The 20,709-nt window shown below is 43.6% G+C and overlaps 2 protein-coding genes across 3 annotated transcripts in view; both read left to right on the top strand.

The window, feature by feature from the left end:
* LOC124281179 overlaps positions 1-6,217 on the top strand; it is a 29,448-nt gene extending 23,231 nt beyond the window's left edge. Inside the window, exons 10-13 of the mRNA XM_046717209.1 lie at positions 1,014-1,240; positions 3,232-3,431; positions 4,038-4,264; positions 5,033-6,217. Of these exons, the coding sequence (XP_046573165.1) occupies positions 1,014-1,240; positions 3,232-3,431; positions 4,038-4,264; positions 5,033-5,263 (885 nt within the window). The 3' untranslated portion in view covers positions 5,264-6,217. The remainder of the gene's footprint in view (positions 1-1,013; positions 1,241-3,231; positions 3,432-4,037; positions 4,265-5,032) is intronic.
* A 1,178-nt stretch (positions 6,218-7,395) lies between these two features.
* LOC124281126 (uridylate-specific endoribonuclease-like) lies at positions 7,396-20,021 on the top strand. 2 transcript variants are annotated; one of them, XM_046717142.1, is made up of 7 exons: positions 7,396-7,548; positions 12,874-12,993; positions 13,948-14,070; positions 16,784-16,937; positions 17,685-17,884; positions 18,766-18,992; positions 19,661-20,021. In XM_046717142.1, exons 1-7 carry the CDS (start codon positions 7,485-7,487, stop codon positions 19,889-19,891), a joined length of 1,119 nt encoding a protein of 372 aa, XP_046573098.1. In that variant the 5' UTR covers positions 7,396-7,484; the 3' UTR covers positions 19,892-20,021. The 2 variants fall into 2 exon arrangements, with proteins under 2 accessions (XP_046573098.1, XP_046573099.1); XM_046717143.1 differs by lacking the exon at positions 13,948-14,070.
* Positions 20,022-20,709: the final 688 nt, after the last annotated feature.

Genomic DNA, 20,709 nt, shown 5'->3' on the forward strand with positions numbered 1-20,709 from the left:
AACCACTACACCACGGAGGCGGTGTAGACACAAAGGTAACATCGGTGGGTTAGCACATGGGCAAAGTTTGGACTTACACGGGTAAGGCCAACAGAGAGACACATGGGTTATCGCGAGAGGTAGACAGGTCAAGGGAGACACATAGATACGACAGACGGGTAGACACAATGGCAAGGCCGTGGGGAAGACACATAATTTAGATCGGGGGATAAACACATGGGTATTCTCTAAAAGGGGAATGTTGCTTTTCACAGATCTTCAGACAATGTTCAATTTTTAAAGACGCACTATTTTCTCATGATGATCACATTGACAATGGAAACCGGGTAAAAATTGAAGAAATAAATTATTATATCTGGACTAAGGATCTTCAGATTGTCGTCTTTATTGTGTGCATATATATAACACCATACATATATGCGAAATGTACCGTTTGTTATGCATGTAAAGAGAACTATGAACTCCAATTTCATTTCAACGTTGCATTCCCGTTATGAATGAAGACAAGTACCCACGCCGTGATATGTCTGGGATATTTTTTAAAAGGCGGTATAAAACAACATTCAGACGCTCTTCTGTTGCTGTGATACATTCATCCGTGCACTAAGTCAGGTTGGATCCACTGTCCGGGACCCGTGAAGATACGGGTTAGAACTGATCTTCATTAACCCGTGCTTGTCGTAACAGGCGACTAACGGGATCGGATGGTCAGGCACGCTGACTTGGTTGACACATGTCATTGTATCCCAATTGCGTAGATCGATGCTCATGTTGTTGATCACTGGATTGTCTGGTCCAGACTAGATTATTTACAGACCGCCGGCATATAGCTGGAATAATGCTGAGTGCGGCGTAAAACTAAACTCACTCACTCACGGTTCGGGATATTGTGAAATACCACATGAAACCATACTCAGACACGCTTTGGCTTCTATGATTGGACCGACTGTCTTGGATAACGTTAAACGCGACATAAAACAATATTCATCCACTCTTCCGTTGCTATGATACAGGCACCCCCTGTTCCAAGTCACACAGGGGCACCTGCAGTAACAACCCACACGCCGGGACAGAACACCCCAGGACCCAACACCCCTGGACCCCACACTCCGGTGACGAAGAACAACATTGCTGACGTGCTCTGGCAGGTTGACCCTGATAAGTTTGACATGGCGGACATCACCATCAACCTTGGAGGTCACGCAGCAAGTGGGAAGTCAACCGATGTCTCCAAGGATAAGTAGGTGGACATTATACATGCTGTATTGTTTGAACATACTTCAACCTTGGTATACAGAACTGTGAGAGATTCTTAAAATCAGCTATTTTGACGCAAAACCGTTTTACGAAATGTTTACTAAGAACGTATATTAAGATTTGTTTTGCTAAATCGCCATGGCCGACGGTTTCGTCTGTTTATGCATAGTGAGTTAGTGAGTTTAGTTTTACGCCGCACTCAGCAATATTCCAGCTATGTGGCGGCGGTCTGTTAATAATCGAGTCTGGACCAGACAGTCCAGTGATCAACAACATGAGCATCGATCAGCGCAACTGCATGGGAACCGATGACATGTGTCAACCAGGTCAGCGAGCCTGACCACCCGATCCCGTTAGTCGCCTCTTACGACAAGCATGGGTTACTGAAGATCATTATTCTAACCTTGACCTTCACGGGTATGTTTATGCATAGAGCCACACACAGACTCTAAGTTTAGTGAGCGTTTTACGGCGCAACATTTCTATGATATCATGACAGGGGATACAAGAAATGGTTTAGGCACATTGTACCCATATAGGGAACCGAACCCGGACCTTCGGCATGACGGTCGAACACTTTAACCACTAGGCTACTTCATCTTTCCCGCCCAGTTTGGAAACAACCATCCGTTCCATCAATTAACTGTTATCAACGCTACGAATGTGGCGGTCTTGATGGTGTGTGACCAAAACACAATACAAAAAACAATCCCGATACACCAAGCCTTTGACCTACATTCTTAGCCGTGGCCTGTATTTCTGTGACCAGAGATTAAAAAACATGATGACCATAAAAGGATGGACACAATACGGATTATGTCGTGGAATTCGACAGGTCACACTGACCGCTTTTGTACGTTGGCGATAGTTGACGCCATATTGACTAAAACGTACTTCTTCGATATATTGAGCGCAAAAGCGAAAATAGCTTTAAGTGTCAGTACCGAAATGCTAAGGCATGGATTCGTTGCTTCAAAGAGGTCTCAATCTTTCAAATCAAACGACATCACGTCACGTAACTAAAACGATTTGTACATAGTTGGAAAATACTAATTTTATTGAAAAAAACGGTGATTGGAATTTGTGGACAAATACTCGCTCGGTTAAAAAAGGGGGTTTAAATTGCTGGTTGAGTCACTCAAACCTATACGTAATAGCCTCTCCTTCGAACAACCTAGGTTCAGTGTGTGTGTCTACGTCCAGGGTACGTTGCGGTTGGCGTAACACCATGACACCGTGACAGCAAAACGTCCGTTCCACTGTCCCGACGAATTCCAGTAGAGCAATTATCAATTGTTCCCCATAATTAGCATAGTTTGCTCTCGCGGTCTGTATCCTAGACATAAGCTCTGTTTATTGCTTAACGCCGCAGTGTTTAAGCTGATTGACGGCGGTCTGTAAATGATCGGGGATAGACCACACAATCCAGTGACTGACAGCATGAGCATGTAAACCATGACTCTCAATCAACCAAATTTACAAACGGGTCCACCAGATCCTCCTTTGAGCCTGCCTCTTACGAACACTGAAATCAATTCAGGCGACTAACCCCCTTGTAATACAAACCAATAATAGCGGTTTGAAACCATGATCGTTTGTTAAACAACTTTTATCCTAAGTTGAATAAAATTCTGAGATTTAAATGCTCAATTGGCAAGGTAAAATTATGAGGATTCGCAATCTTATTTTCACTTTATTCGATTTACGTTTCTGTTTAAAGTGAAATTCATCGGTACGTTTTCACTGCAAACAGACTATAACTTTTGAAGAATTCCTTCCAAGAAAGTAGTCCGTCACAATCTGACCTTAGGTCACCGCCATGTAGCAATCACAGACTACTGTAACTCGATCTCACACAACCAGACATCTGAGATGGGTTTCTCACTCGCGCTTCTGTGAGAAATAGCGTTGCCAACATCGACGCCAAATAAGATTCATCTACGTCGTTCATAGAAGTTCTTTAATCTGTTGCAGTTTGTTCAGCCATGTGAATACTGCGAAATTAAGCAGACCTATATACAAGGCACTCATGGAACTCTGGGACAACTACATCCCAACTAGGGGCGCCTCGGACCTCGTGTCCATTGCGGACAAAGCTGAAATCAACAACTTCCTTGACCTTGCTATGGCTTCACCCGTCATGGAGACAGCATACAACTACCTCGTCGACCAGCGTACGTACTGATTGCATGTAGATGACGTTGCGTTGTTAGCGTTACGTTTAACGCCAGTTCCGCACCGCTAAGGCTGATTGACGTATTAGAGATTAACCATTTGATATAACCCACATATGAAATAGTTGGAGATCACAATACATATTTTGGTAGAATGTCCAGTACATCAATGGCTGATTTTCGTTACATCAAACACAGTGAGACTGAATTGAATTTTAACGTGACATCGATATTATTTCAGCTATATAGCGACGAGTCTCATTTAAATTATAAATTCATAAAGTATTTAACATTAAAAATAATTAGAACAATAAACCGATGTGGGACAATAGTTCTGGCACCATCCAACTACTTCAAATATATTGTCAACCATTTTATATATTCTGATCTATTTGGTTTAAACATATTTATTTCCAAAAGAGGAACCGGATTGGTAAACAAGCAGTATGGTGCTTATATGAATACCGCTCCGGAATACAGATATATTATAGATATAATAATCGTGCGGAGAAAAACATGATATTAACAAACGATAAACAATAGCTTTCTGGAAATGTAACAATCATAAACTGTAACATGGCCGCTTTTAACGTTAATCTATATCAGATATCTACAGCGGAAGTAAGACAGCCTTCAGAGACAAGATCTTCTCTCTCTGGTTTGAACCCTACTCCAGGTCCGGTGGGTCGTCCAAGGACAGCAGTGGGTTCGAACACGTGTTTGTCGGCGAGTACAAGTCGTCCATAGTGGAGGGTTTCCACAGTTGGCTGCGCTTCTACACAGAGGAACAAGCTGGACGTGCCAACTACCTTGGATACCTCAAGAATGTCGGGGTAGGTGTATAACTCAGCACGGGACAATGGGGTGGCATATTGGTTAAAGCGTTCGCTCGTCACTCCGGGTTTGATTCCCCACATGGGTACAATTTCTGGTTGCCCCTCCCTGAAATTGCAGGAATATTGTTATCAGCGGCGTAAAACTATACCCACTCAATCTTCTGAAGGACGTGCATTGAACATATTCTTGAAGGATGACTCTTGCAATGGATGACATCCTGAATCTTCATACTTTACGATGCACTGAATTTCCTGTAAGTTTTCTTGAGGACAGTTTCACACTAGCTTACGCATAAATAACCGAGTCTGGACCAGACAATCCAGTGCTCAACAGCATGTGCATCGATCTCCGCAATTGGGACACAATGACATGTGCCAACCAAATCAGCGAGCCTGACTACCCGACCAGTCGCCTCTTACGACAAGCATGGGTTCCTGAAGACCAATTCTAACCCGGATCTTGAAGGGTATCAGGTTTTTGTGGATCGATGCTCATGGCGTTAATCACTGGATATGCTGGGCCTACTTTCACAAAACACTAAGGTGATCGTAAGCCACTAAGGTAACCTTAGTGCAATGTTAAAGAACGGGAGTTAAGGTTAAGCTTAGTAAAGGTTGCTTCGTGAAAGGAGCCCCTGGTCCAGACTCGATTATCTACATGTAGGTGACACATGGCTGAGAGCGGTGTTAAAAATACCCAACAAAATGCAAGCAAACGTGCAAAGAACCAATAGCGAATATACCTTTTGTTGGTTCCTGCTTCAGCCACAGATGGTCGAGTTCTCCTTCACCTGGAACGGTCACTTCAAGAAGATTGACTCATTCATAGTCGGGTCCAGTCCAGTGTTCGACATGGCCCTGGCCACAATCTGTATACTGACTAGGCCAAGCTCGTCTTGTCCCTTCACCCTCAACGGCCACAACTTCAGCATCAAGCAGTACGACGAGGCCCACACGTCCGGAGTACAAGTAGCCACCGCCTACACTGTCTTCTAAACACACGATGACCACTCGCCTTAATGCAACGTTAATGATTGATTGAATGAATGAATGAATGAGTATTATTTGTCGCCGCCGTTATGCTCCAGTGTGCATTGACAATTCATTGAGTGGTGTGTATATTCAATTCATTTCGTTATTCCAGCAGTGTAAGCCATCGGTCCTTAACTACATAGGTTAGATTGTACATGGAAAATAATGGTTTGTGCAGTTCAAATTGATAATTTTAACATCTTAGAAACATTGCATGATAAATTAAGCTGGCTAAATTATTAATAAGTTTACAATCTGATGATGACATGAGGAATTTAAATTCAGCTTCTGGTATAATAGGTTTAAGGTAAATGGTTCAAGCGGAGCTGTTTGAATTTGGAACACACGAGGAGAAAATGGTATTCATCCTCAAAATAACCTTCTTCGCATTGTAAACATATTCTATCATTTCTATCTATATTATAATTCCTTCCAGTTTCAATACGTAACTGATGTGGAAAACATCTAAACTAAGTGAGGTGCTTCTCTAAACTTCTTAATGTTAAATACAATTCCCTGGAAGCGATATTTTGAAGTAAGAATACGACATAGATTTGCTGTCATTTTGAAGTGAACTATAAGAAATTCTGTTCATGAATACATTTAATTCAGATAAAAATGAGGCAGGAACATAACAAATTCCTGTTGCCCAAACAAAATCCATACCCAAAATATTATAATTATTATTATATTATTACTGGGATAATCGTTGCACTGATTGGAACCTCTTGAATCCAGAGGTGAAGCCAATTTCTGTTGCCCATCGCCGTGGTATTACTGGAGTATTGCTAAAAGCGACGTAAAACTAAACTCACTCACTCACTCATTCAAATTTGTATATATACTAGTGTTTGTACTTGTTAGTTTGTTAGTCCGAGCATTGATGTCTTTCTGAATAAATTATTCCTGTGTTTGTTATAAACTGTTATATTTTTGCAGCTGTTGGTTGGAGAAGAATTAGGAAGTTTAACGGTCATTGGCAACTGGACACATCACATGATTTGTTGGATACCTATTTTAAGCTGGATGTAGCGTCACCGCAGCAAACACAGTGAACCAGGCCGTTCAGCAGGTCCCATACCAAGTCACAGTTGTCTCATGAACAGTTCACTCCAACTGGATGTTGGACCATCTCAAGGGAGCCGGGTAGCCTTGTGGTTAACGCTTTCGCTCGTCACGCTGAAGACCCAGGTTCGATTCCCCACATGGGTACAATGTGTGAAGCTCATTTCTGGTGTCCCCCGCCCTGATATTGCTGGAATATTGCTAAACGCGGCGTAAAACCATACTCACTCACTGTTCACTCAGCAACTCATGCTTGGATCGGGTGATCAGGCTCTCTGACATGGTTAAAGCACGTCATCGTATCCAAATTGTGTAGACCGTTGTTCATGAAGTCAACCACTGGATTATCTGGTCCAGGGCCCTGTTCCTCAAAGCTATCGTAGCGCTACGACAGTCGTAGGTCTATGTTAAAGTGTCGGAGTTACGATCATCTTAGCGCTACGATCGCTTTGAAGAACGAGCTCCAGATCCGATTACTTACAGACCGCCGTCGTTGGAATTGAGTAACGGCGTCACAATTTCTCATACTGCCATTCATGATGGCTCTTCAGTAGATGAGTAACACAACACTATTCCCAAGAATGAGACACAACGTCTACAGTAGTATTAAAGTTTGCCCCTTTTCCTGTGTGCCATGACGCGTGTGTAATATAATGTATATTATAATTGTATGCTCCCCAGGGAGTTGAGATTGACAATACGATGTGCCGTTGAGATTGACATCCAGTGAACGAGGGAAAACAAAGCGCCTTTGAGCAGCTGAGCTGGATATCGGCGCTATACAAATGTTAGTATGTATGTATGTATGTGTGTGTGTGTGTGTGTGTGTGTGTGTGTGTGTGTGTGTGTGTGTGTGTGTGTGTGTGTGTGTGTGTGTGTGTGTGTGTGTGTGTGTGTGTGTGTGTGTGTGTGTGTGTGTGTGTGTGTGTGTGTGTGTGTGTGTGTGTATGTATGTATGTATGTATGTATGTATGTATGTATGTATGTTTGGGTCTGAATATAACAACATGACAGTCATTCTGTACTTGATCAAGATAACAACTACTGCCAAGAGATAAGAAACCAGCAGTAACTCATATTTACGAAACAGCTGTACGGGTTATTTTGAGTGATTTCACGAATGAAGGGCTGTACAAACTTGCTTCTTAGTGTTCTGTTACTGAAGGTCGCAGAAACATTCTTACGTAAGTATAACGTTAACGTTAACGCAAATAACAAACACGTCGTTCGTACAATTTATTGTTACGTGAATGGTAGTGGGATGTAATCGCTGACCTGTTGTAATAACACCAGGCGTCGTTGTAACTTGTAATAACACCAGGCGTCGTTGTAAATTGTAATAACACCAGGCGTCGTTGTAAATTGTAATAACACCAGGCGTCGTTGTAAATTGTAATAACATCAGGCGTTGTTGTAAATTGTAATAACACCAGACGTCGTTGTAAATTGTAATAACACCAGGCGTCGTTTTAAATTGTAATAACGCCAGGCGTCGTTGTAAATTGTAATAACACCAGGCATCGTTGTAAATTGTAATGACACCAGGCGTCGTTGCAATTGTAATAACATCAGGCGTCGTTGTAAATTGTAATAACACCAGGCGTCGTTGTAAATTGTAATAACACCAGGCGTCGTTGTACATTGTTATAACATCAGGCGTCGTTGTAAATTGTAATAACACCAGGCGTCGTTGTACATTGTTATAACATCAGGCGTCGTTGTAAATTGTAATAACACCAGGCGTCGTTGTAAATTGTAATAACACCAGACGTCGTTGAAAATTGTAATAACACCAGGCGTCGTTGTAAATTGTAAATAAAACCAGGCGTCGTTGTAAATTGTAATGACAGGGCAATGAAGGAGTACCCACAAGGAATATATGCTGACAATACAGCAGCAACTGGGTACCCGTTATCAATGTAACAGCAGTTAGTGGGTACATGGTGGGATGAAATGGTTTTGATACCACAATGAACATCTAATATGGGGATAAAATAATCCTGAGCTGGTTGACCACGTGTCATAGGTACAGCGCAGGACACATTAACACAGGCTCGTCACTCACATGCTAGACTCACCACGGCCAGACAATAGCTACAGACAAACTAGGATTTTGTAGGATTTCAGCCACGACAGAGGCACCGTCTCGCCCAAGCTTTCGCCCGAGACATTCGTTCAAGACATTATTCTGACTGATCAGCATCGACGTCCCGATACCGTTACTCGCCTCTTACGACAAGCATGGGTTACTGAAGATCGACTCGTGAAGATACGGGTTAGAATTGATCTTCAGTAACCCATGCTTGTCGATAGAGGCGACTAACGGGATTGGTTGGTCAGGCTCGCTGACTTGGTCATGTCATCGTATCCCAATTGCGTAGATGGATGCTCATGATGTTGATCACTGGATTGTCTGGTCCAGGCTCGATTATTTACGGTGACCGGACAAAATCCACCCGGACAAAATCCACCCCAAAATTGCCACCCCGGACAAAATCCACCTCTTCTTAACAAAAAGATGGACAAAATCCACCCTTCTCATTATTTACAGACCGCCGCCAAATAGCTAGAATATAGAGTTCGGCGTAAGACTAAATTCACTCACTCACTCTTTGAAGATCAATTATCACCCGGATCCTCACAGGTCGTGTGGTACAGGTTATTCTACACCAAATCAGATAGCATAGTTTAACAAACACTTTTCGCAGCCTTCAGAGGAGGCTGAATCATCTGACGGCTGTGATTGGATGATTTTGTGTAAGATTTGTGTTTTTAAATGCACATCCATCCAGTAATTAAAATTGAGTATATTTTTCAATACTTAGTACTGTCTTATTTAATTTATATTGAATGTGTGCAGAGATACCTTCAAGTAGGTCACATTTTGTACGGAACTGCGGTTGCATTTTCCACTTCCTGTACTATGAAAAGGAAGTGGTTAACCAAGCCCGAATTTGTGTTTTTATAGTGGCTTCAAGACAATACTGTGCATATATATATATATATACATTTAATGCTATTATTATAATGACCTAGATATTTTTAAGACAATATAATTGTACTGTGGAAGTCTATGGAAAGCATTTGGTTTTGTGAAACCTGTTCTGATTTGTACACTGAGAGATTTTACGTTGCTTCTTTGGACCCAAGGCGAGTAACTCCAAAACTTTGAGCCAAGTGGGTAATGGGCGCAGATAGGCATCTTATTGGCCAACGTGGCCCTAAAACTATAAAACCAGCCAAGTGGGGTGATAGGTGTTACATCTGTCGGTAATAATCAGCGTTCGAAATTAACGTCGGTCCTTAGGCCCGAAGTCGACTGAAAACCACTCTGACCCACAGCTTTTGTTTTCTACAGGTCTTTATGGCCGACATCTTTTTCATCCCCAATAAGTAGGAGTATTATTTCCATATTAAAATATATGGCCTACACATTCTGATCAGAACCCACAACTTTTTATGGTTCTGGGTCCGTAGGGCCGGTAGCTTTTCATGGCTAAGGGCAAACACTGTATATAATAATGTTGTAGGCAGAGGTAAAAGTTGAAGCCAACATCATCATTGATCTGTGACAGATTTATGCTTCCGGGGGGAACCGTTTCATTGTTAATTACGCCGTAAGTGATACATCTATCATTGTGGTAGCTAGGGCTGCGCAATATAACCGGTTTACCGGTATTTACCGGTTCAGACATGAAAACGTACGTTTTGCGATACGCTGATCGAAAACCGGTATTTTGACATGCATTCGGAAAACTTCGTAACACTCGGAAATCTCTTGTAATGTTAATTCATGTATCAGAGGTGAGGTGAGGTGAGGTGAGGTGAAATTGGGTTTAACGTCGCGCTGGAGAATATTTCGCTCATATGACGACGTGCATGCGTGTGTATGTGTATGTGCGGCTGCTTGTACTAGCCCAGATTGAAGCTGGTTTATAGCGCTAGCCCACTGAGATACCATGCCGCAGTGAAGCATGAGTACCCCACTCAGACACATTATACTGACTCCGAGTCGACCAGTCCTTGTTGTACCCATTCATGCCGAGCGCCAGGCAGGGACCAACAAGTACCATATTTTAACGTCTTGGTATGACGCGGTCGGGGATCGAACCCGCAACCTTCCGCTCTCCGGGCGGACGCTCTAACCACTACACCACGGAGGCGGTCTCATGTATCAGAACCAAGGATAGTTTAGTATGAACATACCCGTCTTCTGATGATAAAAATCTGATATGTGCTTCAGTAGTCGTGTTGGACAAACTCTTCTGTTCAATATAGTTTATCGTCAAATCGTTTTCAACATTACATGTAAACATATATACTGAGTCCAAAAAGAAACTTCACAAATGTAATTTGAAAAATAATGAATAATTTTTCTTTGATGATACATCTATGTATCCAAAATGGGATCCCTATCTGTCGACTCTAGAAAAACGTTAGCAAAACCCACTCAAACCCATCCATTCGTCGTGCAAATGATGTTGGTGCCAAATCAGGTTTTGCACGTGCAGTCGATCACGTGATCTTCGCAACGAAGTTTTCTTCACATGCACGTGTTTGCATTGGCCTCAAGAATTGAAAAAACACTTTTAAACCACAGTTCTAACGGTACTTGAAATGCCACGATTGTCAAATGTTGGCATGTTGCAAGCGGGAAGATCAGTTATTGACGTCGCAAGAGCAATGGGATGCAGCCGTCGTACTGTGTATGACTTGCGAGGTCGTCTACAACAAACTGGCACCACTTCTGATCGCCCAAGGTCGGGTCGTCCACGTGTGACGTCACGAGCAGAAGACCGTCAAATCGTCCTACGTCATCTACGTGACAGATTTCTGCCGGCTACATGAACCAGGGCTGAGATGTTTAGAGGTCGACTGTCCTCACAGACCATTCGAAATCGGTTGCGGGCTGCCAATCTCCATTCTCGACGTCCATATCGTGGGCCAATATTGACGCCGTTTCATCAACGTCAACGTCTGCTGTGGGTCCAACGTCACCTCCGATGGCCCCAGAGAGACTGGAATCGAGTCGTCTTTAGCGATGAATCCAGGTTTACCCTCAGATTCGCGGACGGCAGGCATAGAGTCTGGAGACGACGTCGTGAACGGTATGCCCAATGTTGTGTACAGGAAGTCGACAGATTCGGGGGCTGAAGTTGCATGGTGTGGGGTGCTTTCTGTGGGAACAACCGTTCCAGACTTCTGGTCATCCGTGGAAACCTCACAGCTGCTGCTTACCGCGACCAGGTGCTCATCCCTGAACTCGTTCCTTTCATGGCGGCTCATGGCACAGGTCTACAGTTCCAGCATGATAATGCTCGGCCGCATACCGCGATGTTGACACGAAATTTCCTTCAAAACGCTGGAATCAACGTCATGGTCTGGCCATCGAGGTCCCCTGACCTTAATCTAATAGAGCACGTTTTGGATGCACTTGGGTGAAGGCTTCGTGGTCTTAGGAACCAACCTCAGAATTTGCAGGAACTTGGCGCTGCCTTACAAAAGCAATGGCGCGGAATCCCGAGCCACGTGTTCACAAGCATCAGGCAATCGAAGAGGAGACGGCGTTTGGCAGTGGTGAATGCGCGGGGCGGCCATACACGATATTGAACTGAGAAATTTCGCATTTTTATTCTTGTGACTTGACATTCTGTATACCCATGTTTTGGAACGGCGGTGTAGCCTAATGGAACTGATTATGGCACTGTCAGTGTATCGAGTATATCACACAGATCTCAGCAATAAAATAATAACAATTTTACCATCTTACAATCTCTTGTTCTTTTATAGTGCCCTGAAGAAAGAATGTGAAGTTTCTTTTATGACTCAGTATATATGATATTCGTCCTCGATATTTGACATACAAACATAGCAAACTTTTAAATGTTCGTCAATTAGGATTAGTCATTGTATCTGTCAAACCAAGTCTATATCGTATCACTACTACTGTATGTTTTTCTTGCAATGTTTGTTCAATATATCTGTGGCGCTATTATTGTTTAAACGTTAGTGAGTTTAGTTTTACGCCCCACTCAGCATTATTCCAGCTATATGGCGGCGGTCTGTAAATGTGTGGACCAGACAATCCAGTGATCAACAGCATGAGCATCGATCTACGCAATTGGGATACCTTGACATGTGTCAACCAAGTCAGCGAGCCTGACAACTCGATTATTGTTTTAAAGGATCTATATGCATCAAATCTAGAATTTATTAAGTGCATTAATCCCATTCTCTAAAAAACAATAAATCAATTCTTTGATGGAAATTTGTTCATGTAAATACATTTATTTCCAATAGAAAAGTGTGTACTAACATGCCTTGACCTTTTGTTCTCATGTGACGATATGTGTATGGATCCGTACAATGTCATACCTGAATTAACTTTACTTTAAGTTGTACCCCATCTCAGGTCGCGAAGCCATATACAGGATGACATTTCATTTTTTGATTCCTAGTACGAACAAAATCGATAAGTATCTTAACATCATTTTTGTTTCTCTGCTCAGTGACAGAGTCATGTCAGAAGCGATGCCTCCAGCCGTACACTCCGTCTCTTTCCTGCCAGTGCAACGTCGACTGCAGCAAGCACGGCAACTGTTGCCCCGACTACCACCAGGCATGTGACGGTAGGTAGGTGTTGGGGTCAGGAGACACTGACATCGCATCTAACTGTATTCCATGTATTTGCGGGGTGTCAGCACAATACGGGAGGGTAGTGAAACCCGTGAGCATAATGGTGGTGCCAAGAAACCTAGAACCAAATCGGGGCTGACGATCATAGATTTTTGTCGTGTCCTAAGGATGCAACTTTTCACAGCGCGTTGCCACACCTTGGGCGACTGGTCCACACGTCTTCTGTCAGGGTGGTTGGTTGGCTGGTTGTTTTACGCCGTACTCAGCAATATCCCAGCTATATGGCAGCGGTCTGTAAATAATCGAGTCTGGACCAGACAATCCAGTTATCAACAGCGTGAACATCCATCTACGCAACAGCGGTACGATGTCGTGGGTCAACCAAGTCCCGTGACCTCCCGAACCTGTTAGTCGCTTGTTACAAGCATGGGTTGCTTGTAGACCAATTCTAATCCGGATCTTCACGTGTATTGTATTATCAGGAGATCAGCAGATCATTACCGAACCGTATCAATAGTATCGATATCGTATAAAAACATCTTCGAACCTCAAGTTTAGGGGTACGAGTTTTAATTGCACGAAAGTTTCTACAATTCCTACATCAACTCACCTGATGTTTCAGTGTTATATATTGTATTTACACCAACATCCAAACCCAGAGAATATAATTCAGGAATGGGAATATCCTTGTTGCTTGTTGGATCTGGTCGTGGGATCTGCATACAGAAAATAAGTGTCCTTGTCTATCTAAGTAACTCATCTAGCCAAACCCAAAGGCGGGTAGATCTGAACACGCCACAATGGAATATAGATCTTTCTCGATAAAACTGTGCTTAGAATGAAAGCTTGAGGGCATACCGTGGCCATTAAACATTTTTTACTAGAATTCATTCGTTCATGTTTTCATTGTTAACACCATAATGATCACCATCACTGTTTCTATGCAGGTGGAGACAAGTCATGTGTCAAACGGTGTCAGTCGAACTACGACCCCAGCGCTAAGTGCCAGTGTAACGCCGCTTGCTCTAGCTACTCTAACTGCTGCAGCGACTTCTCGACGGTGTGCGGAGGTTTGAGACCAAGTGATACACTCTTATAAAGCTTAATAATAAGGAATTTTTTCTCGACCATTGGAGCGTGACCTTAAACCCCCTAAACTCTCCCCGTCAGTCTTCTAATGCGGAAATTACATGAGTGAAACACTGCAGGCTTATCTTTAAGAAACAACTCAAGGCTGAGTTCGAAAATTTGTGTCATGACTTATCTTCGTCCGGAGTTATGTAGCCTTTATGAAGCCTTATCAAGAACTGGAAAAAGATTAACCGTTTTAGAGTGATAAGGAAAATGTATCTGAAATTACGTTTATCCCTTCGTGTAAGTTTCTAAGACCGACATTGAACGTCTAAGACCTGTTTCTAGGGCCGACATTAAACGTCTAGGACCTGTGTCTAGGACCGACATTTAACGTCTAGGACCTGTTTCTAGGGCCGACATTGAACGTCTAGGACCTGTGTCTAGGACCGACATTGAACGTCTAGGACCTGTGTCTAAGACCGACATTGAACGTCTAGGACCTGTGTCTAGGACCTACATTGAACGTCTAAGACCTATGTCTAGAACCGACATTCAACGTTTAACACCTGTGTCTGGGACCGACATTTAACGTCTAGGACCTGTGTCTAGGACCGACATTTAACGTCTAGGACATGTGTCTAGGACCGACATTTAACGACTAGGACCTGTGTGTAAGACCGATATTGAAAGTCTAGGACCTGTGTCTTGGACCGGCATTTAACGTCTAGGACCTGTGTCTAGGACCGACATTTAACGTCTAGGACCAGTGTCTAAGACCGACATTTAACGTCTAGGACCTGTTTCTAGGACCGACATTTAACGTCTAAGACCTGTGTCTAGGACCGACATTTAACGTCTAGGACCTGTGTCTAAGACCGACATTGAACGTCTAAGACCTGTGTTTGGGACCGACATTGAACGTCTAGGACCTGTGCCTAGGACCTACATTGAACGTCTAAGACCTATGTCTAGAACCGACATTCAACGTTTAACACCTGTGTCTGGGACCGACATTTCTAGGACCGACATTTAACGTCTAGGACCTGTGTCTAGGACCGACATTAGGACCGAACGTCTAGGACCTGTTTCTAGGGCCGACATTGAACGTCTAGGACCTGTGTCTAAGACCGACATTGAACGTCTAAGACCTGTGTTTGGGACCGACATTGAACGTCTAGGACCTGTGCCTAGGACCTACATTGAACGTCTAAGACCTATGTCTAGAACCGACATTCAACGTTTAACACCTGTGTCTGGGACCGACATTTAACGTCTAGGACCTGTGTCTAGGACCGACATTTAACGTCTAGGACCTGTGTCTAGGACCGACATTTAACGTCTAGGACCTGTGTCTAGGACCGACATTTAACGTCTAGGACCTGTGTCTAGGACCGACATTTAACGTCTAGGACCTGTTTCTAGGACCGACATTTAACGTCTAAGACCTGTGTCTAGGACCGACATTGAACGTCTAGGACCTGTGTCTAAGACCGACATTGAACGTCTAAGACCTGTGTTTGGGACCGACATTGAACGTCTAGGACCTGTGCCTAGGACCTACATTGAACGTCTAAGACCTATGTCTAGAACCGACATTCAACGTTTAACACCTGTGTCTGGGACCGACATTTAACGTCTAGGACCTGTGTCTAGGACCGACATTTAACGTCTAGGACATGTGTCTAGGACCGACATTTAACGACTAGGACCTGTGTGTAAGACCGATATTGAAAGTCTAGGACCTGTGTCTTGGACCGGCATTTAACGTCTAGGACCTGTGTCTAGGACCGACATTTAACGTCTAGGACCTGTGTCTAGGACCGACATTTAACGTCTAGGACCTGTGTGTAAGACCGACATTGTAAGTCTAGGACCTGTGTCTAGGACCCACATTTAACGTCTAGGATCTGTGTCTAGGACCGACATCAAATGTCTAGGGACTGTGTCTAAGACCGACATTGAAAGTCTAAGACCTGTGTCTAGGACCGACATTTAACGTCTAAGGCCTGTGTCTAGGACCGACATCTAACGTCTAGGACCTGTGTCTAGGACCGACATTTAATGTCTAGGGACTGTGTCTGAAACTGACACTAAACGTCTAGGACTTGTGTCTAGGACCAACGTTAAACCTCTTGCACCCATGTGTAGGAATGACATTAAACTCTTGAACTGTTGTCTAAGACCGACATTAAACTGTAGGACCAGTGCCATGGACCAACATTAAGGATCTGCGTCTAAGGTCGAAACTGTTGTACCTGTGTCTAAGACCTATTTCAAACTGTATGACCTGTGTCTAGGACCGACATTCAACTAACGCTCTTTTTAAACGAAGATCTCCTACGTGATCTGGTAGATAAAGCGTTTGACCAAACAACGGGAGCATGGTAGTTTTTGAACGCCGGTTGCGTCATTCTAAAATATGTATAAAGTTGGCTCTAAGACATCAAGGAGATAAAAGCCCTGATTGAGAGATTCCATGCACGTCGTTACAAACCCATTGATCCCCATTTCACCTAAAAACCTGGAATAATGTTCAAAGCGGGGTTAAAAAAAAACTCACTCATACAACCGTTTTATGTAAGCATCGGCGTGCATTGTCTTCGATAAAATGTCTTGTGGCCTGCCATGGGTATCTGCAACCAGAGGACGTTTAAACCTTTTTCACAAAATATTTTATCAAGGCTAACAAATTAATCTACAAACATGAAGGTGGCAGCACGACGTCTCACACCACCCTCACTCAGGCCACCCTGGCGGACAGACTGTGGACAATAGACCCGGACAGGTTCGACACCCAGGACGTCCATCTGAACACCGGCAGCCGCACCTATCCAGGCAACACCGCCGACACATCACCGTTACCGTGAGTTGACATAGCGCAAAGGATACAACAAGAATACCATCTTTCTTCTACAGATTCTGTCAAATCTCTATCATTCGGGCATTGTTGACCGATTGTAGAGTCTTTCCATGGATTAATCAGTTAATCTGGACGATGATGGTTGAACGGAAATTACATGTGGTGGCGGGAGTTAGTTGATTAAATGTAGACAAACGGTCGTTTTAATCCTGACAGTTGCTGTAACGTCCAAACACCGCACTCAGCAATATTCCAGCTATATGGCGGCGGTCTGTAAATAATGTAGCCTGGACGAGACAATACGGTAATCAACAGCATGAGCTTCAATCTACGCAACTGGGATACGATGGCACGTGTCAACCAAGCCAGCGAGCCTGACCACTCGATCCCGTTCCTCTGACAACGTGCATAAGTTCCAGAAGACCGATTCTAACTCGGATCTTCGCGGGTATGGGGTTTAGTAGATCGATGCATATGGTGTCAGGAAGGGGATATGCTGGTCCAGTTAGCAAGCCTGACCACCGGATCCCGTTAGTCGCCGTAAGATAAACATATCTTACGCCGTAAGAGGCGACTAACGGCATCGGGATGTCAAACTCGCTTGGTTAGCACATGCCATCGTGTCCCAAATGGGTAGATCGATGTTCATGATATTGATCACTGAATTGTCTGGTCCAGTCTCGATTTCGCCGTCAAATAGCTGGAATATTGGTGAGTGCGGCGTAAAAGTAAACTCACTCACTGTTCAAGGCTGTTCTCAAGTGTCAACTCCAACCTGTTGTCCCGCCCGCTGTACAAGACTCTGTTTGCACTGTACGACGACTACGAGCCCCGCTTGGGTGTGTCTGATCCCCTGAGTGTGTCTGATCGGGTGGACATAAGTCACTTTCTGGATGTCGTGATGGCGTCTCCGGTAATGAAGGAAACTCACACCTACCTCGAGGACCACGGTAAGTTAAGTCCAGGATGTGTGGCTACATCTCCTGTTAGACATTCACTGTTGTATCAAAAACATTTCAACCCACCATGTACCCAATCACTGCTGACACATCAATATCAGGTACTCATATGCTGCTCTATAAACATGTCTTCCCTGTGGGTACCCCTTCCCTGCCTTGTCATATCGAACACTTCCTACCGGGTACCCACTCACTGCTGCCTTACTGATATCGACTGGGTACCCACTCACTGCAGCCACACGGATATCGGATACCATACCAAGTCTCAGCTGTACAAGTGTAATGAACATATCACTCCAACTGGATGCCTGGCCATTGCCGAGGCGGTAGGATAGTCTTGTGGTTAAAGCGTTGCTCGTTGCGCCGAAGGCCCGGGTTCGATTCCCCACATGGGTACAGTGTGAAAAGCGGGGATGGAGGGGGAGGATTTAGTTGATGTGGTCGTAGTGAATTTCAAACAAACGAGCAATTCCATGTCTACAATGACACTATGTCTAGCTTCTTCTAGCTGATTAATATCCTGAGCATCGATGAACGCAGTTGAGTTACGGTGTCATACTCTCAACCAAGACACTATATCAGATGATGGGATAACAAAAGCATGTTACCGGGGATGCATATTTTTACCCTTCATCCCCATTGCATTGCAAACTAACGGGATCGGGTGGTCAGGCTCGCTGACCTGGTTGACACATGTCATCGGTTCCCAATTTGGTAGAACGATGCTCATGCTGTTGATCACTGGATTGTCTGGTCCAGACTCGATTATTTACAGACCGCCGCCATATAGCTGGAATGTTGCTGAATGCGGCGTAAAACTAAACTCACTCACTCCAGCATTGCAATATTTGTGTTTCCTACCTTCGTTCCAGGTCTATATACTGGTGACATGACTGCCTTCAGAAAGAAGATATTTTCACTGTGGTTCGACCCCTACCCGAGATCTAAAGGAAAACCCAACGACAGCAGCGCCTTTGAACACGTGTTTGTAGGAGAATATAAGGGCACGAAGACCGAGGGTCTCCACAACTGGGTGCGTTTCTACTACGAGGAGAAGGCTGGTCACATCAACTACCTGGGATACAGCAAACAGCACGGGGTAGGTACATCTTGCTCCTGAACCTTCGGCTCGTTTTCGCTTTTAGCAATATTCCAGCAATATCACGGCGGGGGAGACCAGAAATTTTCAATTTATATTCTTATTTTGTTGTTTTTGGTTTTTGTTTTGTTTTCTGAAGCTGTAGCTGAATAATGAATAAAAGCATCACAAAGTGAATTTTTTTACAGAAAACACTATCGTTATAAGAAACGTTGTTATAACGTTGTGAGGAGCCCAAATTATAACGTTTCCTCAACGTAAATTTGCAACGTTGTTATTACGTTGTGAAATAATGTTATAAAATGAGGGGCGGTGGGGTATCCTAATGGTTAAAGCGTTGGTTCGTCACGCCGAAGACCCGGGTTCGAATCCCCACATGGGCACAATGTGTGAAGCCCATTTCTGGTGTCCCCCGCCGTGATGTTGCTGGAATATTGCTAAAAGCGGCGTAAAACCAAACTCAGTCAGTTATAAAATGACGTTATACTAAGGTTGTGACAACGTTGTGTCATGATGTTACCGATCTTGCGAAAACGTTGTGTGTGGGTTTTTTTGTAGCTGAGAAACGTTTTGGACCAGGTTGACACAACGTCAGATAGGGAAATAGGCCTCTATAGTAAACCAAGTCACTAACCCACATACTAATCCCAACGATTATACATTTGCAGCAACAATTGTTGAAATTCCCATTTACCTGGAACGGCCACTACAAAGACACCAACTCCTTCATCATTGGCTCCAGTCCGGTCTTCGACATGGCTCTCGGCACCGTGTGCTTCCTCACCAAACCCAATTCGGAGTGTGCTTTCAGCCTCCATGGTTACCAGTTCCGGATAAAACAGTACGACGCTTCCAACGCGGCTGGGCCCCAACTAGCAACGGCGTACGTCGTCTTCTAGACCAGTGGTGGAAAATATCACAGCCCATGCCCGTAACTACAGGCATTCACATCAAGGCATCGCTCGAGTATTTTATTCACAGATACAAAATGACAATCCTCACATTCAATAAACTCGTGCTGAAACAAAATCTCAAAATATGTTGTTTTTATGTACTTTTCACAATATATTTCAATCGAAGTTTTGAAAATATGTTCGTTTGTGAACCGATAATTACCCCCCTACGTTTGCGAATTAAAACAGGAATGATGGCATTCCCAATATTAAAGGTCTTTCCATTAACAGTTTTGACAAAGACGTGTCATTAAAATAGCTCCTGCTGAAAAATATATCAAAATAATATTTCTTACGCACATTTTACAATTAATTTTGCATCGAAGTTTTAAAAATATATTCATTTGTGAACCGATGTTAACCCCAACGTTTGCGAGATGAAACAGGGACGACACCATTCCCAAAGGTTATTCAATTAACAGTTTTGACAAAATGATGGTATCTACGACAATGTTAGCTGTCTCCGAGTGCGGCATATATGCTATATAAAACATAGCTTCAAACAACCCCAACCCTATTTTAATTGGGAACTTGCACATTTAGTGAGTATGTGAAACGCCGCATGGGTACAATGTGTGAAGCCTATTTCTAGTGTCCCCCGCCGTGATATTGCTGGAATATTGCTAAAATCATACCCACTCACCCACTCATTTAAGAGTATCATGTTTTTATGTGTTTCACGTAACCACCAAATTCTGAACAGGGATCAGTCGGTCGGGAACAAAAGGAAAAAATAATAATAAAGACAAAATTATCTGAATAAT

The sequence above is a fragment of the Haliotis rubra genome, unplaced genomic scaffold (assembly GCF_003918875.1).
Source record: "Haliotis rubra isolate DU_JTF1 unplaced genomic scaffold, ASM391887v1 Scf28, whole genome shotgun sequence".
In the NCBI taxonomy this organism is placed as follows: Eukaryota; Metazoa; Mollusca; class Gastropoda; order Lepetellida; family Haliotidae; genus Haliotis; species Haliotis rubra.

Bases quoted from the DNA above. Each gene is read 5' to 3' on its own strand.
- LOC124281126 (XM_046717142.1), top strand. From the start codon at position 7,485: ATGAAGGGCTGTACAAACTTGCTTCTTAGTGTTCTGTTACTGAAGGTC. The intron at 7,549-12,873 runs GTAAGTATAACG...TTCTCTGCTCAG, and splicing joins GGTCGCAGAAACATTCTTAC to TGACAGAGTCATGTCAGAAG. The intron at 12,994-13,947 runs GTAGGTAGGTGT...GTTTCTATGCAG, and splicing joins CTACCACCAGGCATGTGACG to GTGGAGACAAGTCATGTGTC.